General features: G+C 41.7%; 1 protein-coding gene across 1 annotated transcript; it reads right to left on the bottom strand.

Annotated features, from left to right (window-relative positions):
• Nucleotides 1-1,009: 1,009 nt before the first annotated feature.
• Nucleotides 1,010-27,244, bottom strand: si:dkey-247m21.3 (5-hydroxytryptamine receptor 4). Its single transcript, XM_068752761.1, has 6 exons — nucleotides 27,222-27,244; nucleotides 26,947-27,132; nucleotides 26,122-26,322; nucleotides 23,559-23,712; nucleotides 21,783-22,447; nucleotides 1,010-1,103 (listed from the first exon to the last, which is right to left on the bottom strand). The coding sequence occupies exons 1-6, from the start codon at nucleotides 27,242-27,244 to the stop codon at nucleotides 1,010-1,012; spliced, it is 1,323 nt and encodes a 440-aa protein (XP_068608862.1).

The raw sequence follows: 27,244 nt of genomic DNA, 5'->3' as shown, positions 1-27,244 counted from the left end.
TGCACACTAAATCTGGTGCATCCAATTTTGATTTTATTTTCGCATTGTTTGCATTTAAAAAATAATCTGCCATTTAAATGAATGGCCAAATGTGTATGTTTAAGTGTGAAACCGCTGTTGTGCAAACAGCCTCAGACACCAATCACAGCCAGAGGTAACGAAGGTCAAACTATAGGAACTAATGCAACACAATTTGATGTGACTTATTCAACAATGGTAATTCTTTAAATACTTTTTATGATACTATATTTCCTTACAAACTTCATGGCTTCCATTTTCACATCCTCAACCTTTGGTGTTATAAAATTGAATATGAAGCCGCATAGTAATAAAATGTCCACACTAACACTACATCCAGCACCATGCTGGAAAAAGGTATGAAAACAGATGTGTGTACATTTGAACTTCAATGTAATACCCAACCCAACCCCAACCCTAACCTTACCTGTGTGGCTCATTTGTCCTTCAAAAGATGCCAGTTTTTATAATATGATGTTTTTATAGGTTTAAAAGATGAATTATCTCATTTCTTTTTTTTTTTTTTTTTTTTTTTAGATCTATGTGCTAGACTGCTGCCTTCATCTTCATCATCCTGTGATCCACATGGTCGACTGACAACGTACCTGGGCACATATTGGCTGCAGGTTTCAGTCCATATATCAAAGTGCTGTGCAACAGATTGCTGATTTTATTTTTTTCTCAATTACAGTCGCCAAATGTCAGATCTGACTTTGTCTGATGCCCAGCAATAGTACCTTTAGATGCCCCTGGCCTGGACAGAAATAAAGATTACCCGGGACAGCATCAACATATGTGTAAAAAAAAAGAAGAAGAAGAAGAAAAAGGAGTCAACACTGATTCTGGATTATAAGTAGAATATCCCAGTAAGACAAATAACCAATACATAGAGGTCAGATCAGTTCAGAGTAGATGCTTGAGATCGCTGAGGTGAAATCTTCTTTACTCCATCCCTCCCTACAGATGATGTCACTTCATGGGGAAGTTGTCCTTACAATGTCCCAAGAGAGCACTGCGACTCCTGCTCATTGGCCAGTATCGTCTGTCCGTTGTCACTGTAGCTCCGGTTTGGCAGGAAGGACAATCTGACAAAGAGACAGAGACTTCTTTATCCATCTTAAATAAAACAGCATCTTTACAAGGTTCTGCATCTTAAAATGTTAATCAAATTAAAACCATTTCTTTGATTTTTCCATTTATTCTCTTGACTGCTTTTTAGAAAATCTGAGTTTTTCAGATGTCTAAGGGCGAGAGGTGGGGTACACCCTGGACAAGGCGCCAGTTCATCGCGGAGCCACACATGGACAGACAATCATTCACACACATGCACACCTGCAGACAATTTAGCACAACAAATTCATCTATAGCTGCATGTTTTTGGTGGTGGGAGGATGCTGGAGAACCCAGAGAGAACCCACGCAGACACGGGGAGAACATGCAAACTCCTCACAGAAAGCAATCGAACCCGGTGCCTTCTTGCTGTGAGGCAACAGCGCTAACCGCTGCACCACCGTGCTGCCTCGCTGTTGAGCACCAATGCAGCAACCAATTAAATAAACTGTCACTGCAAAAGCAAACGTTACAATGTCCCTTTGCCATTGCCGTCTACGAGCGTGTCCTTGCGTGCCTCTGCAACCTGTCCTGTTTTGTCTGTGTCCCTCATCTCCTTCGATCCTTGCAGATGTCTTTGCCACCGACTGTGAGAAGAGGGTCGAACGTGGTTCTCATTCGTTTTTCATTCAGTTCCCATGTGCCCATTCTCTAACGTTCCCACTCACTCTGCCTCAGAGAAACTTCAGTGCTTGTCTTGGCCTGAACTTTTCCTCCTTAAATATTCTGTTGTACTAATATGGACTACCAAATTTCATCTGGATCTGACCGTATATATTAAAAGTGAACAAGACATTGTGGACCCGCCTCTTATGTTGCATCTCCTCTAATATTCAACCCTGAACTCAAAGCATCATTTGTGGATGCCAGATTAATATATTCACGTTTTTTTTTTTTACATCATGGGCTTTTGATCATCACAATCTGGATGCCCATTTTGATTTACTTGTTTAGAAAACGATACTGACAGCTTCTCTTTTGAACCACAAGTAGTAACATCAAAACTCTGCCAGCAGCAGCTGCTCCAACCGCCTGGAGGAAGTTTATGAGTTTGTTGATATTATTTCATTGGAATTTTCATCCAAAAATCCTTAAAGAGAATCTCCTGCAATAAATCATACCCCGCACGTATCCCAGAGATCTGACCCCGGATGTTATCTGAATACGACATGAACTTTCTTTGTGGGAATGAAAATCAGAACCACTCAATCAACTCAATTACAAACAAATTCATGCTTACGTTTGGCATCATGAGGCAAGCTTCTGGAGGCCATTTTGGATCGAGTTTCATCCAGCCTCTCAAGATTAATTCACATTTAAATTAATATGTACAGTTAGACTTAACACTACTTCACCGCTGATAGATTGGAGATTTCTGTAGTCCTCATCGCCACAAATGACCTCACATTCAGTTGAAATGCAGGTCACCTCCATGTATGGTATTGTTTATAAGAAAAACTAGCATGTTATCCTTAAACCTTATCTGTAAAACTAAAGCACATGTTTTGACTGCATGTATTAGATGATAGGCACTTCAATCAGACATGTATAAAAAGTATTTGTCCAGCGCTGAATATCTTTGCACAGATATTCATTTTAGTAGTTTCTAACCATGAGCAGAGCAGCATAAATTTGGCGAGTGTCACAGAAATTTAATCATAAAAAAAAGAAACTGTAATTTGTCAGCCAATAAAAAAAGGAGTTGGAAAGGGGAAACATTCCAACGAGTTAAATCAAATCTTTATAAAAATCAGTGTCACAAAGGAAACACAGCGCTAACTCTTTGTCCAGAGACATTTCAATATAGGCCCGTTTCTGTACCCTCACTGTCAAGTTAAAAGAAAACCCCCCGTAAAAGACAAAAGGAATTATTACTGCTATGCATGTGCACTTGCTATTGTCATTTTTAAAAGCACCCACATGTAGAGAATAGAGAAACAAAATTGATAAAACAAAAATAATGGAGTATTTTATGTACCGGTACATTTCTGTTTCTACTCTGATTTTAGTCGACACTGAGAGTTTATTTCACGACAATAGCCCTTGTTTCTCATTACCTGCTCACATATTGACTTTCATTCAGCCTCGTGCTGGATTTAAACAGCCTTCCATTACAAATGGGATTCACAGGAAATGATGCATCCTGCCTTATTCTAGTTTCTAGAACAGCCGTTCTCATCGTTGCAGCTCGATATTAAAAACCTTTCAAAATACAGCAACTCCTACAGTCTAACAGCTAAAAGAACTGCAATATATTTGTCGCTGGTTTGAACTGGTCTGGTCAAGTTAGTCACAGGAGCTTATTTGTTAATATTGCAGGTAGTAGCCTAACTCCTGTTCCTCTAACTGCAGATCTTTCAAAGCAGCTTCTGTTCAGACTGCTTTTCTTTTTCATTTCAGTAAATTTAAATGTAGGATAAACACAACAGAACACAATTCATGTACCCATAAATGCACACAAAATAAATAAACCTAAAGGTACCTGAAGGCATCAATTAAAACCCTGAAAGGATTTATTATTTTTAGTTGAGGCATCGCAAAAGATGGTAAGAAATGTAATCACAAAATATTGAAATGAATTGTACTTTCAATACTATCCAGTAACCTTTTAGGATTTGCACTATAATATATTTGATCCTCAAATTTGAAATGGCTGAGAAGCAGCTGTCAGGAAAAAGGCAAATTTAAAGCAGTTGTGCATGTCAGGTATTGGACTTGATGCTCCGGCCTGTGTCTGGTTCTGGAGCCATCAGATTTACTGTTATTCGCCCGTTAGGCTGATCTGTGGCTGAATTCCAGTCTGACAAATTGAAACAGTCAATCACAACATGCATCCAAACACCAAGATGGCGAGATGGGGGAGAACTTTGATCTGATTTATTAAGAGATTACAAATCTCGTAGTGAAAGAGGATTTTAACTGACGAATGACATTTCAGATGAAATACGTGCTTTATTTATTGCTTGTGCAGTCATATATTTATATTGGCTTCTGTTTCTGCTGCTTTTTTAAAAGTGCTCTTGCTATAATGTGTTTGACAAGCAAAGAGTTAATTTTAAATACAGGCTAAAAAGAAATACATCAGGCTTTTTAATTAAAAGACAAAATAAGTATTTTTAATTTCACCTGAAGTGCATTAGGCTGCAATCTTGACTGATTCATATACTGTATTTGTAACTGTATGAGAGCAACAGTCTGTGCCGATCCGAAAGGACACATTTATGACAATATATTGTTATAATGACTTTTGCATAAAGACAGAGCATGAAAGATAAAATAGTTGTGAGCAACAATTATCGGTAGCTGACACTGGAGAGTGTGCATGAGCAAACGCTGCTGCATTTGTAAACATGACCTCACAAGAGATTGGCTCGAGATCGAGGAGAGGTTTGTGTTCCTTTAATGCTAACATCTTTCAGGGACATCAAATAATCAAATTGTCTCCTTGCTTTGGGAGCTGAAGATGTAATGCTGTGTGTGTGTGTGTGGGGGGGGGGGGGGGGGGTGTTCTGATGGTGAAGAGAGATAAGGTGTGTTTTCACACATGGAACACTGAGAACCAGGATTGTACTAGTGGAGTAACCAGTTTGATCAAATGACATGTTTTACATGAGTAACTCATTACGGTGACCATTTGCCAGCAAAAATGACTTTGTATTCCAGGAACTTCATTTTGACAAGCGAGTATTGTTTTGGTGCTTGCTATTTTTGACATTTAAGACATTTAATTACCTATCCTTTTTTTGTTTTGTTACACACACATCAAAAGTCGTGTTCATGCACACACACACACATGAAAACAGCAACGAGCACTGGCTGCTTGGATAGCCGGAGCACTCAAGTGAATTTCATTGGCCAATTATGAATTCATTCCGATACCCTCAAACATTCAGAGTTTCCAGTACAACAAATATGCTGGATGGATCAACTGGGAGTTGAAGGATGCAACTTGGGAGCCGGGATCAATATATGCTGTGATGAAGGACACCAAATGAGTGAGTGAATTCGGGACACTCATGTTGCTTCAACCGTGCCAGCATGAAACCGTTTAAAAACAGCCGTCACCATCAACAGCAGGCGTGAATGAATGGACATTTTTTCAGGCACCTGCTGTCGTATATGTTGAAAACACACATAATGTGGACATGAATAACTGGGATCTTTTTTTAAACTGAATTGGTTAGATTGTGGAAACAGCTCCGAGCAGATCCTATGAGGAAATAATTCAGCAGTCTTCATGAATAAATTGTGTGTGTTTCATTTGCCTCAAACTGCTGAGCCTTATATGCAAACTCTAATATCTGATCACCAAATAAAATAAGTTATATCCTCTTCATATGGATCTCAAAATTTAAATAAAATACCAATTAGATAATTCAGAATATTTTTTTATATTTTTTCTTTTCTTCCTTTGTGAGATATCAGCAATTATTCCAATACATAAATACCACAACACATCAAAGTCTGATCTGCATCGCAGCAATATTCCACCACTGGTGATCCAGAAGGTTTAAATTTATAGGACTCACCGGATTTCATGTCTGAAAGGAAGCAGGTGTGAGAGAGCGAGTGAGCGAGCGAGCGATAGAAACAGAGAGAGAGAGAGAGACAGCCAGTGAGGTTTTATCACGAAGCGTCTCCAGCTGGAATCCAGCAGTCCATCTTTCCCGTCAATTCAGAAATCCAATAACTACTATACATACATCAATGCCTAAGAGTGATGGATGTTATTATTTAAGACAACTAAATTAAAATAAAACAGAGTGATCGACTCATGGCCTGGGTCACAGTTTTATCTGGCTGCACCAGAAATGACGGAGCTAATTAGTTAATCACTATTCAGGCAAAGAAAACATGCAAAAACATATGCATGCACTCTAACGTTAGTGTGAGTAGCATAGACTCAATCTTTGGCAACACTTAAAACAGAAGTTGCCTGCATGCAGCGAAGAGCCGTCCATAAAGCTGCAACGCATTATGGAGGATACGAAATGAGCTGCCCATCATCGGCTTCAAGTCGGGAGTCCAATTGTCCTGTCCGGGCACCCATCCATTCTCCCTCTGCAGACAGCCAAGTCTATTCTGGTTTCTACAGGCGAGTGTTCTTAAATTCCTATCAAAGATGATTTTTTTTTTCTAAGTCTTGTTTAAGTAATTCAATTTAGGACCTATTTATTAAGAGATCTCTAATCAACATTTCGTGGAACGTGTTATGGAAAACTCTTTGTTTTCCATGTCTTTTTTCAAGTTGCAATGGGCTGACATCAAAATAAAGAATATCTTGATGTTTAACTATAAATAATAAATGCTAATTTAATTTATTTACGATGCTCTAAATTTGACTTCGACATAGTGACATAACTGGCTCCAAATCTCAGTGAATACATCTGATATTGTGTAATATATTTAGCTCACCAAAATCTAGAAATGATTAAAAGTTTCTCTAATGTTGACAAAAAACCAAGATACATTTTATTTATCATTAAAAAATGGCACTTTGATTTCAGAGTTATTAATTATAAGAAGAATCGGAATCTGGATAATAAAAAAAAGGAGAACAAGATAAAACAACAACATGTTTATTTATTTATTAAACCCCGTGAGATGTCATTCTTCTGCCTTATATTTCATTACATTAGCGTGGAAATAATGAGAACTAAAAGTAATATTTCATCACCTGTTGTTCATAAGGAAATTAATTATATGGACACTTTGGAAAATTCAGCACAGAAAAAAACTAGAAAAGCACTCAGAGAGCGCAAATAAATGAATACATTCCCTGGTCATGTATTTGAACATTGTTGGATCCAGACTGTGATCTGGGTAGTCATTAAAAGGTTCTAAATTCTTCTTGGTATCCTTAGACACCAACCATCAAAAAGAAAAGTGAATCGAATTGTATTTTTAACTGTTTTTTGAATCCATAAATGGGGTTTTCAATTTTAAAATGTAATATTTTCTCCTGACCGCATTCTGGATCAGATCCCAAAGACATTTTTCATGATCATTTATATCAGACCCCTTTAAGACTGTGATTTTTGGTGAGTGAACTGAATGCATATTTTACAAGATGATTTAAAAAAAAAAAAAAAAAAAAAAAGCCTTCATTAAAAGTAAAGGGGAAAATCTAGATTATTTTTTTGTATCCAGACGGGTATCCGGATCGCTCTCAAAATTTGGTGGGATCTAAGTTAGAACGAGACCCATCTTCAGATTTTTGTTTTCATAAAGATCCATCCAGCAGTTTTTCCGTAATCCTGCTCACAGACAGACAGACAGACAACCACGCTCAAAAACATAACCTCCTTGGTGGAGGTAATAAGACGCGAGAGGATCTGACAGGAAATAAGAAGCTCTTTCCCTCCTTTCCTTCCACACCAGCTTGGTGTGTGACCACAGAGTGGAGCTCAACACCCAGCAGCGGGCAGCTGAGGCTGGTCCGAGCCGTGGGAGTGTGGGTGACAGCATGGCATTCTGGTTCTGAAGCACACCGTAACATTTCCATAAATAAATCCAGTACAAAAGTGGAGATAATGAAATGCTGTACACAGTGAGCTTGCAATTAAATAGAGAGGTAACAATGGGAGACAGAACACATGCTGATCAGATCTGAGGGAAAGGCCTCGGCTCCACTCAGACTACACCAAGTCCTCCATGGTTGTGTGTAAATATAAATCACGCCATCGGCTGCAGCTTTTATTGTAATCAATCTGAGATCTGAGATCCATCTGGTTTCTTCACATCTCTGGCGCCTGATCACGTCCATGTAACTCTTTTAAATTAGAGGGAATTACTTCTAATCTATACTACGAAGATGTGCAAAATAACACACATCGATGGCTCCGCTCTGCAAGTCAATGATGACGCAAGTAAATAGAACAATTGATTTAAGGTTTAAGGAAACGTGACACAAACGCGAGTCTAACATAACACAGAGGTGTGTCACGTTAACATGGCAAGTTGAATACTGGCGCTGAACGACTCACAAAATGACAATGACGCCCGACGGGAATGTGACTTCTGCCCGGAGGAGGTGAACAACATCTGAAATGATTTAATGAAAGCCGGATGGACTGCAATCACATTTATTAGGCTTACAAATGTAGTTATTAATGTTCCAGAAAGCCAAAAATGTCAAACTTGGGAACCATCAGTAACTGAGATACTTCAGCGTGGATCGAGACGATGGAACGTTCAGACTTAACTTGCCATTCCTGGACTCGTGCTGTCAACATGTGGGGAAGCACCTGCAGGAAACCTGGGATTATCATATGTTATCAAGCATGTGCTTTTGTGCAGCTGTGTACCCACAAACCTGGAACGAGACAGGGTTATGCAAAATCAAAGGGAAATTAAACACAAATGTGTGTCAGTCGTGATGTGGATCGCACCAACAAGCCATCACATGGCAGCGACAGTCATGTCTGCAGCATGAATATTAAAACTGATCATATTTCATTTGTGATTTCTAATACATGCATGGATGGAGACCGTGTGATTCATCCATCAAATGCCGGCTGAAGAAGCAGATCAACATCTTGTAAAATTGCAGGTTGCTCTCTTATCATAAAAAGAATTGCAAACCAAGCAACGTGTGCGTGTAGATTCTCCCTCATCCAGGCGGTCGTGTTGAACCTCCGGCTCAGAAGAGGCGCTAACGTCTCACAGATTAACTCCCCAGAAATCCCCATCGTACGCACCACCTTTTTACTCACGCTAAACAAACCGACGGCCACACAACGCCACTAGTGTGTGAGCTTAGTTAGCATGCTTTGCATTCCCCCCGAATAATAGAAGCATGATATGTGTTGTGGTATTCCGGAGCAGCTATAGTGGGAGGTTTCTTCAGTGCACTAAGCAGTGCTTTGTCATTTGCCTTCTCTGGCCCATGGCAGCTCGTCCTGCCTCTGGAGCTTTCGCGTTGTGTTCCCGATTTAAAGGCAGTTTCAGTCGATTATTTTCTTATTTGAGTGAGCCTCAAACTGCAACTCGTTTTTATTATAAATATAAACGCTAAAATGTCCCACAGTCTCCTCACATACCTAAATCAATTTGTACCTTTGTGGGTAAATGCTGCCGTTATATTATTTTATTTTTGACACCTTAAGTCTTAATGACAATACTCTTCAAATCTGAATACTTATGTATACCAACAGATGGAACTACTACAGTTTTAGGATAGGATGTCATACAGTGAATGCTTGAACCCATGAACCAGACAAAAAGGGCTTCCCACTCACAAACACGCATGGCTGCCATGCAAAGGGAGGCAAATGAAGCGCAACTTTTCCGTCACAGAAAACAGAATAATGTGGACTAAAAAAGCAGATCAGAATGATGAACATGAATTATATGCCTGAACCTCATCCCTAAACCTGCAGAGTGCTTACATGGACTTCTAGTCTGCCTGTCAGATGTAAACCCAGCCTTGGTCTTTCATTTTTGTCAGACTGACGTCTCCAATGTGATTCAGCTGAAGCTCAAAGGAGGTCAGCAGTTATCGATTGACAGAGTATTCTCATGTTACAACACCAATGAAATCAACTGTCCTATAGGAAGGCCTAACAAATGCTGCAGAATGGCACAAGTCCAAACTGCTTCCTGCTGTGCATGTGAACACACACACACACACACAGCTGTTTTCTGCCCCTAAAGTTCGCAAATAAGACAAAAATAAGTCTTCTCCTGATCCCACAAAGAAATCTGTACAACTCACGCATCAGTACATGATGCATCCTCCGTTCTGTAAAGATGGGGGTCTTCAGCATGTAATTCCATCATTAAGTGAGGACCAGCTGTCTGCTATGCAGAAGACGACCAACCTTCAGAGTTACCTTAAAAAGAAAATTCTGGGGAAATCTCAAAATAATGGATTTGTAGGAAATAAGGATAAAAAAATATTGAAGGCACAATTACTGAGCTCAGTCAGGCTGGTTAGAAGCTGGTTGTGTGGGTGGCAGTGGCTCAGTGGGCTGAGACTAGGGTTGGGAACCGGAGGGGCTCCAGACAGAAATATGGAGTGGCTGGAGAGGTCTACCTCCAGGGAACTGCTGAGGTGCCCTTGAGCACAGCACCGACTCCCCCAAGTCACTCCGGGTGCACCGTCATGGCGGCGCCCCTCACCCTTTGCCCTCTCCACCCATGCGATTTTATTCCTTCTACGACATCTTAAATAATCCATATCTGGAGGTGCTGTCTTGTCCTCGCTCGTCTTGCATTGTCGGTCGCATCAGCTGGAAGACATGTGCGGTTCTTGAGTATTTGTAAATGTAATATTGAGGGACTGAGTACTCTCACAGAATGATGGGAATCCGTGATAGTGGATATCCTCAGAAGCCCCATCAGAAACCTGGCAAGCAATCTGATGCAAAGTTCAATGGTGATGTTTCGAGGGACTGAAGTTCTCTCTGTTGTTTTTAGCTGCAACTCTCTGACAGTCAGCTGAGGTAACGTCCTGGAGGGGTTTAAGGCTTCGGATGTCTTTCTTCAGATGTCTGTGAAATCAGTTAGTCACGACTTCAAGTTGAATTTATCTTGTTTGTTTGTTTTACTTGATCTCATTTGTTCCGCACAAATGACAAATGCAAAAGATCACAATTTGGCCAAACAAAAAGTTTGGTTTCCCACACAGATTCGTCACAAGCTGTTTTTTATACGAGTCAAATGTTTGGGGCTTTCTTGCACCTTAAAGCTGCTAAAATCAATATTTCATAGACTTTGCCTCAAGTGAAGGAGTTCAGGTATCTTGGGGTCTTGTTCACAAGTGAGTGAAGGATGGAGTGTGAGATTGGCAGACGGATTTGTGCAGTGATGCAGTCGAATCGGTCTGTCGTGGTGAAGAACCGGTTAATCTACGTTCCTCCTCTCACCTCCTCACGAAAGGACATGATTTCGTGATTCTCCCGGAAGAGCTGGAGGAGGTGTCTGGGGAGAGGGAAGTCTGGAAATCCCTGCTGAGTCTGTTGCCTCCGGGACCCGGCACCGTATAAGTGGTGGAAGATGGATGGATGTAACTTTATTCATTTGATGAACTCCCATATAATGAATTGTTTTCACATCTGCAACAGGCATCCTTTGTTAGTGCAAATAACCTCAGTCCTTGTTTTTAGGAGAACTGAATGTGGAGTAACACCCTAAGTCATAATTGGGTTTCAAAAAGAACTTTAACCAAGTCGCTTCAATTGAGTTCAATTTTGTCAAAAAGGAAACTACGTTCCTGTTGAAGGAGGAGAGAAAGAGATGAGATTCATTTGGATGTTCAACAAAAAATAGGAGTAAAGAAACAGGAAATTGAATCTTCTGCTTAAGAAAAAGACATAAATAGAGAAGAGGGCGATGCAGAGAGGAGCAGCTGGAGGATTTCAGGTTTCAATCAAACAATAATAAATCTTGGACATCTCAAAATAAGTCCAGACTGTTTGGAATTCCCTGGGTATTCCAGCCAATTCATGTGTCTGTGGGTGACACATGAATTTGTGACCAAAGCGTTAAACGCCTGGAGGCAGACGACAACGCTTCCACCTAGCTGCCGGAGGTCAAACGCAACACGCAGCCCTAAATCGACATGCAATCTCAAGATAAAAACATGATGCAGCACTTTTTAGAATCAGTACCATATTATGAAAGAAATTATCATGCTACACATGTAGAAATATTTTCTTACACATTTAAATATCTCAATATTGAACAATATTGAATTTGATTTTTCACCACAGTGACCTGCCTCACATTTCTGCAGTACAAAAAGTTATTACCGGTAATCTGAAATCAATATTAAACCATTAAAATAGCACACGCAGTAACAGTCACCTGACAGTGGCAATGCGGAATATATCACACAAGATTATTCTCTATTAATAGTTATTTATGTAAGAAAAAATAAACCTGAAATGTCTGCCTGCCACAGACATTACTTAACCCTTATTATTTTTGGCAAGTTATATTTTTATCGCATGGCTATAATTGTCAATCTTGAATTGCAGCACTTGTGGGTGAACTGTGAAAGGCAGATATAAGAACTGTCAAAACAAAAGCATTAAAGAGTGAAATATTTTATGTTTTAGCCTCTAGTATGCGTCCAAAAAAGAAAATATCCTTTGTCTGTGGCCTGTTCCTTTGTCATGACCCGACATTTATTTACATACATGTCTAATTCCCCTGTTTCCATTATTTCACGCTTATTTCATGTTACATTTTTGCACACATAGCTCATTTGTTTCCTGCTCTGCTGAGCCCCTTCTGCATAGTCCTGATCTCCTTACATGGAGCTGAAGATTTCATCTTAATCAAAACACTGAAATATTTAGGATGGTAAAAACAGCTTAGATTGATCGTGGCAACAGGGCCGCGAGCCAAGGAGGCGTCTAACTCATCCTCCGCATAACCTTGATTCCAAAGACATTTCAACTTTGGATGTTTTCAAATAGCTAAATAGCCGTGCCCTGTTTTGCCATTTACTGCCAGAGAGTTGAGCCGCATAACAACGACACTGATTGTGCACAGATGATAATGGTGAGAGTTGAGCTCTCAGTTATTGAGCTGAGGGTGAATTTAGGACTGAACCAGAACACAGGGATAGCCCATCCTCCTAAATCGTGGCTCTTGACCGTTTTCACTCGACACAAGATGTCGTGGGTAAAGGGAGCGTCGATATGATCACCAACATGTTTTACTTGTGTCTGATTTATGATTTATTGTTCATTGTCCCAACCGCTTAATCCTTTATCGGGTCGCGGGCCAAGCTGGAGCCTATCCCAGCAGTCAATGGGCGAGAGGCAGGGGACACCCTGGACAAGCCGCCAGTTCATCGCAGGGCAACATGATTTATGATTTAGCCACTTCTATTTAATGAGCATGGAACTGTTGAAACGTTTACTGTTATCTGGGATGTGAAGCCGACACTGTATCTTACTGTAAATTGCGTTCACTACTGTTTGACTCACTTCTATTCTTTTATTTATGAGCTCACACATTCAACCAACACCGATCTAGGTACTGCCATCAGCTGCTCCAGAGGCGGTGAGACGATGGAGGCGAGAAGCAGAGGAGGACAGAGACTCAACTTTTAAAATGTATTGTTTCAGACCGTACTGTGGAAAAAAGAACTTGTCGCATTTCAGACCAATTTAGAATCAGATCTAACCATGCATTTGTGTGTCCTTTCCCTTTAATGCAAATGGTTTTGCCTTTCGCTCGATCATTATCTCAATATTAGCTTAAATAATTCCATTCTTGTGTAGACATATCATTGTTTTGCTTTTGTAAAGTTTTTTGACTGTTGATGTTCTGTCTGCCTTAAGACGTGAGCCTTCACAGAATTTTGTTATGTTGGCATAATTGTTACGGACTGGTGCGAGAGGACCCCAAGAAACAGAGGACGGAGACAGTACAAACGTGACTATAAGCTTTACTGGAATGTTCATCAGTCGAGTCACTATCCCGGAGCTGCGCACGGGTTACGGGGTGGCTGGAGCCCAACGAAAATATCTCGTTAAACAAAAAGACACAGCCAAAAGAACAAACCAAATTAAAGCCGCAAGCGGCGTTGTAGGCCCTCGCCGGCCGACAGGCCGTTGAGCTGACCCGCCGACGCACGCCGCTTTTGTCCTGAGTGCTTCGCAAGTGTTTAGATTTGAGCTGCATGAGTCGCTCACAGTTTAGTCAAATCGGTATTTGGATTATATGGCCATCTGCCATCAGGAGTTTTTAAGTTTCAATCCAATATGGCCGCCTTCCTGTGTGTCTGGGGGCGTGGCCATAATACTTTTTTTTTTTTTGCCCTGACATGACGCATGTCTGTACCGAATTTCGTGGCTGTCCGACAAAGTTGGCGTCGGACCCCTCACCATAGGAGGGGTTGCCATCGCCACGGCAACACCGTAAAAACAACAACAAGGTTACGATTGTGTTTTTTGATCGGGACCACATGAGGGACTTTTCTGGTAAGTTTCAATCATTTCTGGCAAAGTATTTTTTAAATTCCCATTCAATTTTTGTTATTGTTCTCTAGGGGGCGCTGTAAGGCTGATTGTCAAAGTGTCCCTTTTAAAGTGTCCAGGTAGGAAGGGTCAATAAGTGTTTAAAATTTGGTTTGGATTGGAGTGTGTGTGTGTGCAAACGCTGACTCTGCAGTTTTTAAAATTATATCCAATATGGCCGCCTTCCTGTGTGTTTGGGGGCGTGGCCATAATATTTTTTTTTTTTTGCACCGACTTGACGCATGTGTGTACCAAATTTCGTGTCTGTCCGACAAAGTTGGCGTCGGACCCCCCATAGGCACAATGCATTGTGATTTTTGTAGGTGGCGCTAGCGCGCCACTTTTTCATGCCCAATTTCAAAACACATAAAATAATTAATTTTTCGCCGGTTCTGAGCTTGGTTCAAAGTTTGGTGAGTTTTCGAGCATGTTCAGGGGGTCAAATTGCCGTTTAAACAGCAGAACAAAGAAGAAAAAGAAAAAGAAAAATAAAGAAGAATTAAAGCCGCAAGCGGCGTTGTAGGCCCTCGCCGGCCGACAGGCCGTTGAGCTGACCCGCCGACGCACGCCGCTTTTGTCCTGAGTGCTTAGCAAGTGTTTAGATTTGAGCTGCATTGGTAGCTCACAGTTTAGTCAAATCGTTACTTGGATTATATGGCCATCTGCCATCGGGAGTTTCAATCCAATATGGCCGCCTTCCTGTGTGTCTGGGGGCGTGGCCATAATACATTTTTTTTTTGCCCTGACATGAGGCATGTCTGTACCGAATTTCGTGGCTGTCCGACAAAGTTGGCGTCGGACCCCTCCCCATAGGAGGGGTTGCCATCGCCATGGCAACAGCGTAAAAACAACAACGTGGTTACGATTGTGTTTTTTGATCGGGACCACGTGAGGGACTTTTCTGGTAAGTTTCAATCATTTCTGGCAAAGTATTTTTTGAATTCCCATTCAATTTTTGTTATCGTTCTCTAGGGGGCGCTGTAAGGCTGATTGTCAAAGTTTCACTTTTAAAATGTCCAGGTAGGAAGGGTCAATAAGTGTTTAAAATCTGGTTTGGATTGGATTGTGTGTGTGTGCAAACGCTGACTCTGCAGTTTTTAAAATTATATCCAATATGGCCGCCTTCCTGTGTGTCTGGGGGCGTGGCCATAATACTTTTTTTTTTTTGCCTTGACTTGACGCATGTGTGTACCGAATTTCGTGGCTGTCCGACAAAGTTGGCGTCGGACCCCCCATAGGCACAATGCATTGTGATTTTTGTAGGTGGCGCTAGCGCGCCACTTTTTCATGCCCAATTTTAAAACACATAAAATAATTAATTTTTCGCCGGTTCTGAGCTTGGTTCAAAGTTTGGTGAGTTTTCGAGCACGTTCAGGGGGTCAAATTGCCGTTTAAACAGCAGAATAAAGAATAAAGAATAAAGAATAAAGAATAAAGAATAAAGAATAAAGAAGAATAAAGAATTTTTGCAAAAACAATATAACTTTTTTTCTGAGTGTGCGATTTCTACACAAAATACATTTTCGGAATGGTCTCGACGAGGGCTACGCGTCTGTGGGGGCACACAAACACGAGTTGACGAGCTTCGCTCGTCAACTCGTGTTTGTGTGTGTGTGTGTCTGTCCGTGTGTCTGTGTTGTTTAGTGTCGATGTGTGTGTGTGTGTGCTGTTGAGTGTCGTGGGTGTGGGCGTGGGTGTGTTGGTCGCCCGATGGTTGACTCGCTGCGCTCGTCAACCATCGGAAGACAGTTACAAACACGAGTTGACTCGCTGCGCTCGTCAACTCGTGTTTGTGGATCTCTGTGTGTGTGCATTTGTGTTGTTTAGTGTCGGTGTGTGTGTGTGTGCTGTTGAGTGTCGTGGGTGTGGGCGTGGGTGTGTTGGTCGCCCGATGGTTGACTCGCTGCGCTCGTCAACCATCGGAAGACAGTTACAAACACAGTTGACTCGCTGCGCTCGTCAACTGTGTTTGTCGATGTCTGTGTGTGTGCGTGTGTGTTGTTGAGTGTCGGTGTGTGTGTGTGTGTGCTGTTGAGTGTCGGTGTGTGTGTGCGTGAGTGTGTTGGATGCCGAGGGTTGACGAGCTGCGCTCGTCAACTTTGTCGAGGGTTGACGAGCTGCGCTCGTCAACTTGTCGTCTTCTGCGTTGCAAAAGCAATAGCCCCTTACGCCTAGTATAGGCGCTCGGGCCTAATAAAGAATTTTTGCAAAAACAATATAACTTTTTTTCTGAGTGTGCGATTTCTACACAAAATACATTTTCGGAATGGTCTCGACGAGGGCTACGCGTCTGTGGGGGCACACAAACACGAGTTGACGAGCTTCGCTCGTCAACTCGTGTTTGTGTGTGTGTGTGTCTGTCCGTGTGTCTGTGTTGTTTAGTGTCGGGGTGTGTGTGTGTGTGCTGTTGAGTGTCGTGGGTGTGGGCGTGGGTGTGTTGGTCGCCCGATGGTTGACTCGCTGCGCTCGTCAACCATCGGAAGACAGTTACAAACACGAGTTGACTCGCTGCGCTCGTCAACTCGTGTTTGTGGATCTCTGTGTGTGTGCATTTGTGTTGTTTAGTGTCGGTGTGTGTGTGTGCTGTTGAGTGTCGGTGTGTGTGTGCGTGAGTGTGTTGGTCGTCCTCAACAGCATGGCAAAGTTGGATGCCGAGGGTTGACGAGCTGCGCTCGTCAACTTTGTCGAGGGTTGACTCGCTACGCTCGTCAACTTGTCTTCTGCGTTGCAAAAGCAATAGCCCCTTACGCCTAGAATAGGCGCTCGGGCCTAACAAGCAAGCTCAAAATACAAAACTCTAACAAAGGCAGATCCCAGGGATGAGGAGCGGCAGAAAGACGTTCTGTACGCAGGGACGCGATCCACAAAAAATAGTCCGACTAGGAACAGCGGGCGGAGCAGGGCTTATGAAGGCCGGTCGTAATCAGCCTCAGGTGTGTCTGGGATGAGAGGCAGAAAACAGGTGTGAGTCGTAGGCCAATCAGCCAGTGCAGCCACATGACCCTCACAATAATGACAATAAAGACTCTTGAATCTTGAATCTTAAAGCATAGCTGCAAACTGAGAATGGAGCCAACACCTTATTTTTTATTTACAATACAGGAAGAAGTGAAACTGTGATCATCAGTGAGATCTTTATTGCGGAAGAAACAACAGAAAAGATCTCGATGGTCAGAAACCATGTTTCCAGATGTACTGGTGGGCCCGACCCAAAGTCTCAGTTAAGACTCCAAGCACGACCAAGTGTCTAATGTCCGCTGCAGGAGCTCAGCCTCGCTGTGTGTGCGGGAGGAAGCAGTAAATGACAAAGATGAAATAGTATAATTGTTGTAAGAAAAACAATCCCTGTTCAATGTATTTATTTAGGGCGGCACGGTGGTGCAGTGGATAGCGGTGTTGCCTCACAGCAAGAAGATCACAGGTTCAAATCCAACTGCAGGACCTTCTGTGTGGAGTTTGCATGTTCTCCCCGTGTCTGCGTGGCTTCTCTCTGGGTACCCCGGCTTCCTCCCACCACCACAAAAACGCAGCTTAGGTGAATTGGTTCCGCTAAATTGTCCATGAGTGTGACTGTGTGTGAATCATTGTCTGTGTAGCCGTGTGATGAACTGGCGGCTTGTGCAGGGTGTACCCCACCTCTCTCCCGTTGACTGCTGGGATGGGCTCCAGAACAAGCCGGTAACAGACAAAGCGGTTCAGAAGACGAATGAACGATATTTATTTTTCATTCTCAAGATATCAGAAGATCAATTAAAGGATTCAAGATTTGTACAGCTCCAAATTAAAACTAGTAGCAGCCAGCTATGTATTTATTTTCCTTTTCAACTGATGTCTTTGATTTGTTTTTGCCAAAACATGATGTACGGTGACATACTGGTATGTTGAGATACTATAAAATGAAATGAACTCACATTGATGGGAACTTGCAAGCAGGACAGAATTCACCATCACAGAATTATCTATGAAACAAAACCCAATTCAAAAACAAGTTGGAGCAAAATCATCTTCCGAGCCATATTTAAAGTTGATTGCATGCTTAATTCTGGCAAAGTTTTACGCAACCCTCTGCATTTATCCGGGCTTGGACTGTGCTGCCTCTGAGCAAAGGAATCCATTTTTTTTAAATAATAATATAACAACAATCAGGTGCCTCAATAATGACTGATAGAGACCAAGAAGCCGACGTCATTGAAGTTGAAAAACAACATTCCAACCACAACAGACAAAGAAAATGATCTGTCATTAAAATTAATGTTCCACAGCTACATAAATTATATCTTTCAATGATGAAAAACGTATAAAACATCTGCCTTTTATTGGGGCCAAGTCCAATAAGCCAACCAGGGTTTGGCTACTATTAACAAATTAAAGACAGAGGACACTTTTTGTAGTATTATCCATCAAACAACAGCGAAACACTCCCACGGACACCCACATCACACACGCAGAGACCGACTACACACCTCAACAAATGGGTTTGACCCAGTTCCTACAGTAATTTCAGTTTCCAGTATCCTGCCGGCTTTAATCTGATTGAGTCTGTTTTCCGTCTGAGGTAGGTTTGATAAAAAGGACGTCAATCTGGAGTTAACACTATTTGTCTTTCTGCTTAATACACACAAAAAAGACAGAAAGGCTTAAAAAAAAACATTAAAACCATCCACGTTACAAGAAAAGAAATTACTCAGTTTTCATTAATAAATTGTAAAAAAAAAGTTCAGAATTTGAGTTTGTGTTTTAGACAACGTCAGAGGTTCTCTTGTCTATGCTTCTGTTTGTACAAGTGTGTAAGCGTTCCTCTGTGGGGTGAAACACTTGTGTTAAAGTTAAACAGTGCAGACACAAGCAGGTCACCTCCTCCATCATCACCGCTCCGAGCAGCTGAGAGCACAAACACAAGGCGTGAAGTAAATCACCGACATTAACATCAGCAGAAACCCTGCAGTTTAAAAAAAAGAAGACTGCTGATCGTCATTATGTAACGAGACGTTGGGGGTCTGGAAGAAAAACGCATTTGGGAATTCGTACTATGTTTCTTGATATCTATGTTTCCAAATAAGCCATTAAAAATGACTCAAAACTGAAAAACACACTTTGTATTTCACTCCATTTAGCATTGTGATTGCCAATAGTAAAAGCAGTTTGGTAAGGATGGAGGAAGAGTATTTATCCAGCCTTTGGAAAGCTGCTGGTTCAATGCCAGCACTGCAGTCTTTATATCCCGCGTGTGAGTGTGCCGAACAGGAAGTACTTGCCTTGCACGGTAACCTTTGTGTGTCACGCATAATAATTAAAGGTATTATGCAAGTGGGGTCTAGTTACCATTTTAGAAGTAGTATTACAGCAACAGCTTTTAATTATCATGAAGTAAAGGATACATACTATTAAAGTACTAACAAATTTGTGACCAAAGCCGCAATTCTTTACTGTAATTCTAAATCTTATGTAACATGGGCATTTCACTGGAACCAACATTCTAGCTTCCGCTTTGGCATCGCCTCAACCTGCCCCAGCAGGGAGGTGGTAAACGTTGCAAGAAGCAGGACCCTCTCCTCTATCTCCTCCCCCCATAGACCAAAGAATACCTGAGAAAGTTTTCCTCCTCTTTTCACGTCTGCAATAAGAGCATCTCTCGTCTTTTTCGGCTCCAGCTCTGCAGAATAAAGTACAAGGCAGACCTTGTACTTGTGTACCTGTGTGATCTGTTTCTCTGACACTGGTTTTCCATTCCTTGCAGTGTGGGCGTGGGCGTGGCCGCAGAAGAGTTGGCTGAACACCCGGAGACACACCTGCCAGTCGTTTGTCAATTAGAAATGTTTGCTACTTAAGTCCCGCCCTGCTGCCGCAGCAGCTCCAGATTATTTAGTTATTTTGTAGTTTGTATTTTCTGTTATTCTGTATTGCCGTATCTGTTTTATCTTTGTCTAACTTTCACTCATGCCTCTGTCTCTGCGTTTTGGGGTCCACCGGCTTGATAGTTGTGTCCCGTGATGCTGCCAGTAGAGTCCTGGTGGAGCTTTTCTATAATAACGCACCTGAATATTAAGTTTACCCAAGCAACAAAACTCAATTCAGTGCCCCCCTTTGTCTGTTTTCCTGGTCTCTCATCCATCCTGTTTTCCAGGCGTTCATACCATGGTAACAAATTACCGGCTCCATTTTCAACGGCTCATCGTTTAGTCTGAGAAATCCTTTCGCTGTTTATTTAGTTTGTATATTATTTGTCCTGCTTTAGTCTTCGGCCAACAAGCCAGATCAGCAGACTGTTTGCTTTGTTGTAATGCCATCTAGCATTTCCTGATGCAGGAGAGGACCGAAACCACTGCTCACTTTCAAATGGAGTACTGCTTTAAAGAGTGTGTTTTTATTTTTGTTTTGTTTGTTTGTTGTTTTTTCTGAATATCCTTCGTTTTATCTCATTTATGTTTGAAATAAACTTAATCAATCAAAGAAAAAATCATTTTACTTTATCATTTCTTTTCCTTCCTTCTTTGCAACTATTCGAATAAAAAAACGCTCAAAATCGGCAAGTTCCCATTCAGGTCAGTGGTTCTAGCTGGGAACCGGTTCTTCAGGTTCCAAAGCTTTTGGTTCCGACGCTCCGTAGTACAAAATGAGGTACTGGTTATGCTTTCTTTTTAAAGACCAGTCAGTGCTGCTGGTTTGTTCCTCCTACATGCCGTTGGTATCGTCTGTGTCGCTTTACTCCTACATCCTTCCCACACCTTCTATTGTTCATACTGACTATCCTTAAACGTTAGAGGATGTTGAAAAGCTGAGAGCACCACCTGCCGCAACACGACCTTCATGCGGACCACAATCTTGGTTGAATCCATTCATTCTAAAATTAGAATAACTTTTGATTGATATCTCCTGGTAGGCAATTCTAAAACTCTTATGATGCACCTCATGAGCAGAGTCAATAGCGCAGGTTGAAGCTAAGCTCCGAAACTGACCGGTTTAGTTATTAAATATATTTTAAACAAGTCCCGGAAAGTTTCCGTCAGCGGAACACACAGCTGCTTTGACCACGAGCATTTATTTTTAGAGGAGGGACAGCATGTTTACATCTATTATTGATATTTTACATGATAACGCAGGGTCTCCTCTGCTGGTTCATGCACCATTTATTTCTGATTTACGAAGATATAAGGATTGGCTGAAGCAATGTTATTTATTATTCTAAATTGTAGTAATCGATAGTAATGTAATCTGGTAACTTACACAGAATGACAACATGTGCTTGCACATTCTCTAAGGTGCAAGACCTGAACTGTTCAACAGAGCAACAGTTCAACTTCTGGACTTTTGAAAATGCTGCATCAAAAAAAAAAGGTTATCATCAGAAGATTTTATGTTGGAGGCCAATTAGTTTTTTGATGACTCAGGCTCAGGGCACACACTCTGAAACACATTTACTAACGCGATATTTACAGTAATTCAAACATCCTCAAATGTCCAACAAAACATCATGCACTCATCGGAAAAAACAACAAGTGATGAAACAGTGAATCATAAATGTGTAGATGGAGAGTAATTCATCTACACAATAGTCTGTGTGTACTGGCATAATACTGTGTGTACTGAGTAACTATGCCATTCCCTGACCAAGGTCAAAAAGAAGAATGAATATTTGCTCTATTATATTAACAGGAAGATTGAGAAAACTCTCTTTACCTCAGTGCCATAGAGGTCCCGTTGGCTGATGCGGCTGAGCATGCTCTGTGGCTGTGCACGTAGGAGTAGCTCCCCTGCCTCGCATATCTCTCATCTCCACAGCAGAGAATCACCAGGAACGCCCTCCGGAACGCCCGGTTCAGGAAGGCGTACAGGAAGGGGTTCAGGCCGGAGTTGATGTAGCCGAGCCAAAGCCAGGCAGTCCACAGCTGCCATGGGGCCGAGTAATGGATAAACGGGTCCACCACATTGGTGATGAAGAACGGCGCCCAGCATAGGCAGAAGCAACCCATTATAACGGCGAGTGTCTTTGCCGCCTTCGTCTCGATGTGCATGCGGCTGTTTGCTATGGGCGCGTGCTCCGAGGAGGAGCTGTCCGTTGGCGCCCTGAGGTGGTAGTGTTCCGAGGGTTCGGACGCAGTGGATGACCTCACGGTGAACGCTGGCGCTGTCCCGGTCGCCGGCACTGAGCCAGCTCGCTGGAGCATCTCGATCTGCCGCACATGGATCATGGCGGTGACGTAGATGCGCTGGTAGGCCAAGATCATGAGGGCCAACGGGACGTAGAAGGCCACCGCAGAGCAGATCAGGGCGTATGGCCGGTTGACCATAAACATACAGTTTGTGTCATTGGAGCCTCCAGCCGAGATTATCCGCTCGTCAATCTGAAAAGGAACGACCAGAATCAGGCGAAAGGCTTCATGGTGAAACTTCACCGCTACATCCTGAATCACAGCCTGAAACCCGCAGAATGAAGTCAGCGTTTCGCAAAATACGTTTCCGGTCTTAGAGCTATAAAAACAGGAGGCAATTGGCCTATAGCTTAGCATAGAAAATTCTGAGCAAGGTGAAACCGTGAGAGCTGTAAAAGTTCAAGAACTATAGTTTTGCGTTTATATTTGTTTTATATGGAACTAGATGGATTAACCAATCAGCTGCCAGAATTGTCATTGAGAATATTAGGAAAAGTCATGCAAGTAGAGAAGTGCATCTCGTTGAGACACGGAAACTACCCTGTGAGCTCCGAATGACCTGCATGTCATAAAGTTTATATATAAGGAGGCAGTAAAATCTTATCTTAGCAGAATATGAAAGATAAGATTCAGTACTTGTGGTTTCAGGTGAGAGCAGCAAGCAAGCTTCGCAGCCTTCGTCTTTTGTTTTTGAAGATGGGACAGACACATCTTAAATCAAGTCGACATATCGTGCTGTTTCGTTCATCTCCTTTAACTTTGTGAATACATTCGGGAAAAGAGAAGTACCATTTTCAAATAGAGCAGGAGTATAATGTGAATAATATACAGACTAAAACTGTGCAGACACAAGTCATTTAAAGATCTGAGAAATATGACTTCCAAGATATCTGGGAAAATTGTTGTTGCTTGACTGAAAGACGGGAGAAAGAGCTGTGCGTTTCATTAAGTGGGGCTGAATGAATTCATCTAACCCCGCCTGCCTCTGGGATTCCTGCAGCTCACACCAACACATATCCAAACCGGCGCAGAATGCCCGTTGAGCGCTGTCTTTGCTCACAGCAAGAGAACCTCCGCGGGGACTGGAATTGTCTCGTGGTCATTGTTTAAGGGATTGGAAACATTATTAGAAATGGAGAATATTAGGCTGGAAAGGTTTATGTGGCATTTGCCTTTGCAGAGAGAACATCTCTCTCTTTAGGCATTTGAGGGCGATATATGAAAGAGCAGGAGTTTTTCTGGAACTCATTACTATTACTTCTTCCACTCGCCTTGATTTTCAACTCAGATAGCGAGGACTCACAATGTCTTCTATGCCGATGGTGTTCCAGCGTTGCATGATGGGAAGGAAAGAGATAAACGTGGGGATGAGCCAGCAGCCACTGAGCATGACGGCCACTCGAACGGGGGTCATCTTGTGTCTGTAGACCAGGGGTTGACAGCAGATAGCATAGTACCTGGAAAAATACACAAAGTATAAACAAAGCTGAACAATAACTATGTTTTTATGTGAAATGGATGAAAGTTTCACAAACTGAGCCTTCAAATGTAATTACGACCCTTTGCAGTCCCATTACCGTTGGTTTGCCTGTCTGTTAGTCTTTTAGCAAGATAACTCAAACGGTTTGATTATATTTTTGTGATGATCTAGAAGAGATCGTGGATTATGGTTCATTTTGAAATTTTTGTGAACATTGCAGTCAAAGAAGCATCTAAATTTGTTCCTCGATATCTCGGTTTATTATTGACTGAGAGTCATGCATGGGGGGGGGGGGGAGTCTCTATCTTACCGCCGGATTTCATCTGGATCTGATCCAGAATGAGGTCAGGAATTGTCTTTCATTTAAAAAAAATGCTGAAAATCACAGTAGAATTTATAATTTATTCTCATTAAGGTTCAAAATAAGCCACATTTGTCTTGTGCCCTTCAACAATGTGGAGTAATAAAAAAGAAATTTCTTACAGGAGTTCTAAAAACTCATAAAACACAATGACAAACGCAAAAATATCAGAGATAAGCCCCTTTCTTTCATAAAAAACGACATAAAAAATCCTATTACATAAAAGATTGTTCAGTGCTCATCCTGCTCCTATTTAAAATGTTTAATGAAACTGGAATAAATTAGATTTTAAATCTATTTATTGTGCTGCGAGGGACTCTGAACCTCCTTTCAGAGCTGGTACAGTGTGCAGAGCGTGGGATGGATCCGATGCTCCACCGGCTAGCCTGTTCATAATTAAGGTGCAGGAATACCCCTTTAATCTTCCATGCAGCCTACTTCAGTCGAACCAGTTGGGCCTTAATCTGCACAGAGAGGTTACCAAAGCGAGCAGTGAAGACACGATAAGAGTCTCTAACACTCAAGGTTAATTTTTGGTCATTCCAGTGCATTCTTTGTCAATGTAGAGGGAACTACTGAGACGGGTGTTTAAATGGGTGTTAATGAGTTGTCGATAAGAACTCCTCCCTCTATGTCATCACATGTCACAACCTTTCGTGTCTCTGAAAAGTAGTCAGACAAGTCTCTATCCTTTCACTGCTGAGGCAGGAGATGATTAGGATAATACAGGGAGAGGAGAACTGGCACAACTCCAGACTTCCGTGCTCAAGGCTCTTGACTCTGAGAAGGACCAGTAACAGTAAGTAATTGTTGGTTGATTAGAAGTGTCAATTAGTGATTAAGATCATTCATGTCATAAATTGGTCGACTTGGTTGCATTATTTTTAAATGTTAAGCAAAAACAGAAAACAGGTAAATCCAGAAGAGCAAAAAAAAAAAAAAAAAGAGGCTCAATTGGGCTTGCTTAAGTTTGATTGAAGACATTTCACCTCTCATCCAAGAGGCTTCTTCAGTTCTAACTGACTCGTTGTCCGGCCCACTCTCAGGTGAGCTGGGCCCAGGTGTGAAGGGTTGGCGTTTCCTGCTGAAGAAGCTTCTTGGATTAGAGGTAAAATATCTTCAACCAAATTTAAAGTCCATCTGACTTTTTTTTTTCCTACTTCTTTTTGCTCTTCTTGATTTACCTCAACCTGGATGACTGAGATCCTACACAGACCTTACATACAGGTATAGGGTCGTTAACATGCTTAGATAGCAGCATATCATACTATGACATCAGCTGTTACCTATAAGAAAGCAGATTACACAAGCTAATCTGGTTTTCTTCTGGAGTCAATGCCAGTGTCATCTATAGTTATTATTCTCTGTACAGTTAGCTTTTTTGAAAATAAGGACTGTCTCATTTTGTCTGGAGTTCTGTGTGAATATTTTATAAATCGACAGCGTCCCCACTTTTAAATAAACTCTTGTTTTTTTTAGCCTTGTACTCTTTAGTGAAAAGATGGGATTTGATTTCATTTGTTATTTTTTTTTGTGTTGGATGCATAGTTACTGATTTGTCTCTAAAAATAAATATAGTCTGGAATGAAGAAAATGATTTAAGTTGAAGCAGGAAAATCAGTCTTTAACTCACTACTACTACTACTGTACTTTCGTCTTGTCCCGTGAGGGGTCGCCACAGCAAACCAACCTTCTCCACTTCACCCTGTCCTTTGCATCGTCCTCCCCAACACCAGCCACTCTCATGTCCTCCTTTACTACCTCCATGTATCTTCTCCTGGCTCGACCTCTAGCCCTGTTCTTTAACTCATTATTGTTGTTTAGTTATTTAATTTGACCTCGGATTGATACTATTTTATTTAACTCTCTTTGCGACAAGATTGTGTTTCCATGATGGCTATTGTCCTTTTCTGAATTTGTGCGTTAAATTGTATTGGATTCCAAGTGTGCATTTCATCAAAGTATGTTGTGCAATTAAATTTGTCAAAAAAAAACAAATGAGTTGGGTTCAAATCCCATGCGAACCTGTCCAGTGCAATGCAGCAGAGGTGCAGGATAGATGCTGTAGTCAGCTGAACATCCAGAGACGTTCGGATCAGGCAGAAAATCTCTCCATAGTACCAACGACCGGTGGTCAGCTCGATCGCAGCAAAGGGCATCACCACCAAAGCAACCAGCAAGTCAGCAAATGCCAGGGAGACAATGAAGTAGTTGGTCTTCTTCTTTCTAAGAGAAGAGGGGACGAGATTATCCACATAGGTCTTCATTCAATCTGGATAAAGTCCATTGGACTTGCAAGAAAAGCTTTAAGGCGTTTTGCCTCTCATCCTAGAAGCTTCTTCAGTTCAGACCTGACGAGTTAACTTTATTGTACCTGGATCACTGACAACCTTCACAGGCGCCATCATTCAATGTTCAGGATTCAGTGTGTCTCACACGACGCCAAGCATTGTCATCCAGGTCATGGTAATCCTTCAAGGCTGAATCTAAATCAACAGCATTATGTGACCTTAATCTGAGGATGATTTTAGAGAAATTCTGAATGCGAAACGGGCAAGTGTCCAGTTTTGCATTCATAAAATAAAGAATCACAATGTTTGTTTTGGGTCCCAAAAAAAAATCTGTCATCGAATACTACTTTTAGTAGTGTTGCATCCCTTCCGTTTTTTGTATGATGTATGCTTTCAATACAAATGTGTGTTTTTGATAGTCTTCCTCTCCTTTTGTTCTGTGCCCCATCGTCTTGTCACGTGTGTTTTGTTAAAGTTACAGTGTATGTGTGGAATTTGAAAAGATGTTACGCGTGCAGATTTTCATTGCACCGGGGCCTGATTCTTGCACCAAACTCACCGTAGATGTCTGTCCTTGCAGAGTGCCACCATGACCAGCAGATTTCCAAATGCAGTCATGATGATGATAATGGAGAGAAAGATGGTGAGAAGAATTGTCTCCAGGGAGGCGAGGAATTCATGCTGATGCTGTTCTTCCTGTTGTTGTTGTTGTTGTTGTCCTGTGTTTATTATGTCATCCACCAAACTGCAAAATAGCCAATTAATTCAGTTAAATTCTCAGATGAAAATAATTTAATATATTTTTATTTAAAAGAGTCTGACTTCATGACTTACTGTCGAGGTGATGCTGTGGCCAT

The sequence above is a fragment of the Brachionichthys hirsutus genome, chromosome 19, assembly GCF_040956055.1.
Source record: "Brachionichthys hirsutus isolate HB-005 chromosome 19, CSIRO-AGI_Bhir_v1, whole genome shotgun sequence".
Classification (NCBI taxonomy): Eukaryota; Metazoa; Chordata; class Actinopteri; order Lophiiformes; family Brachionichthyidae; genus Brachionichthys; species Brachionichthys hirsutus.
The sequence above is the reverse complement of the archived record's forward strand: the minus strand, read 5'-3'. Positions and strand labels throughout refer to the sequence as shown.

Excerpts from the sequence above, each read along its gene's own strand:
- si:dkey-247m21.3 (XM_068752761.1), bottom strand. The coding sequence starts at position 27,244 with ATGGCCACAGCATCACCTCGACA. Across the intron at positions 26,323-26,946 it reads TGCAAGGACAGACATCTACG|AAAGAAGAAGACCAACTACT; the intron begins GTGAGTTTGGTG and ends CTCTTCTCTTAG. Across the intron at positions 1,104-21,782 it reads GGGACCTCTATGGCACTGAG|ATTGTCCTTCCTGCCAAACC; the intron begins GTAAAGAGAGTT and ends TCTCTTTGTCAG.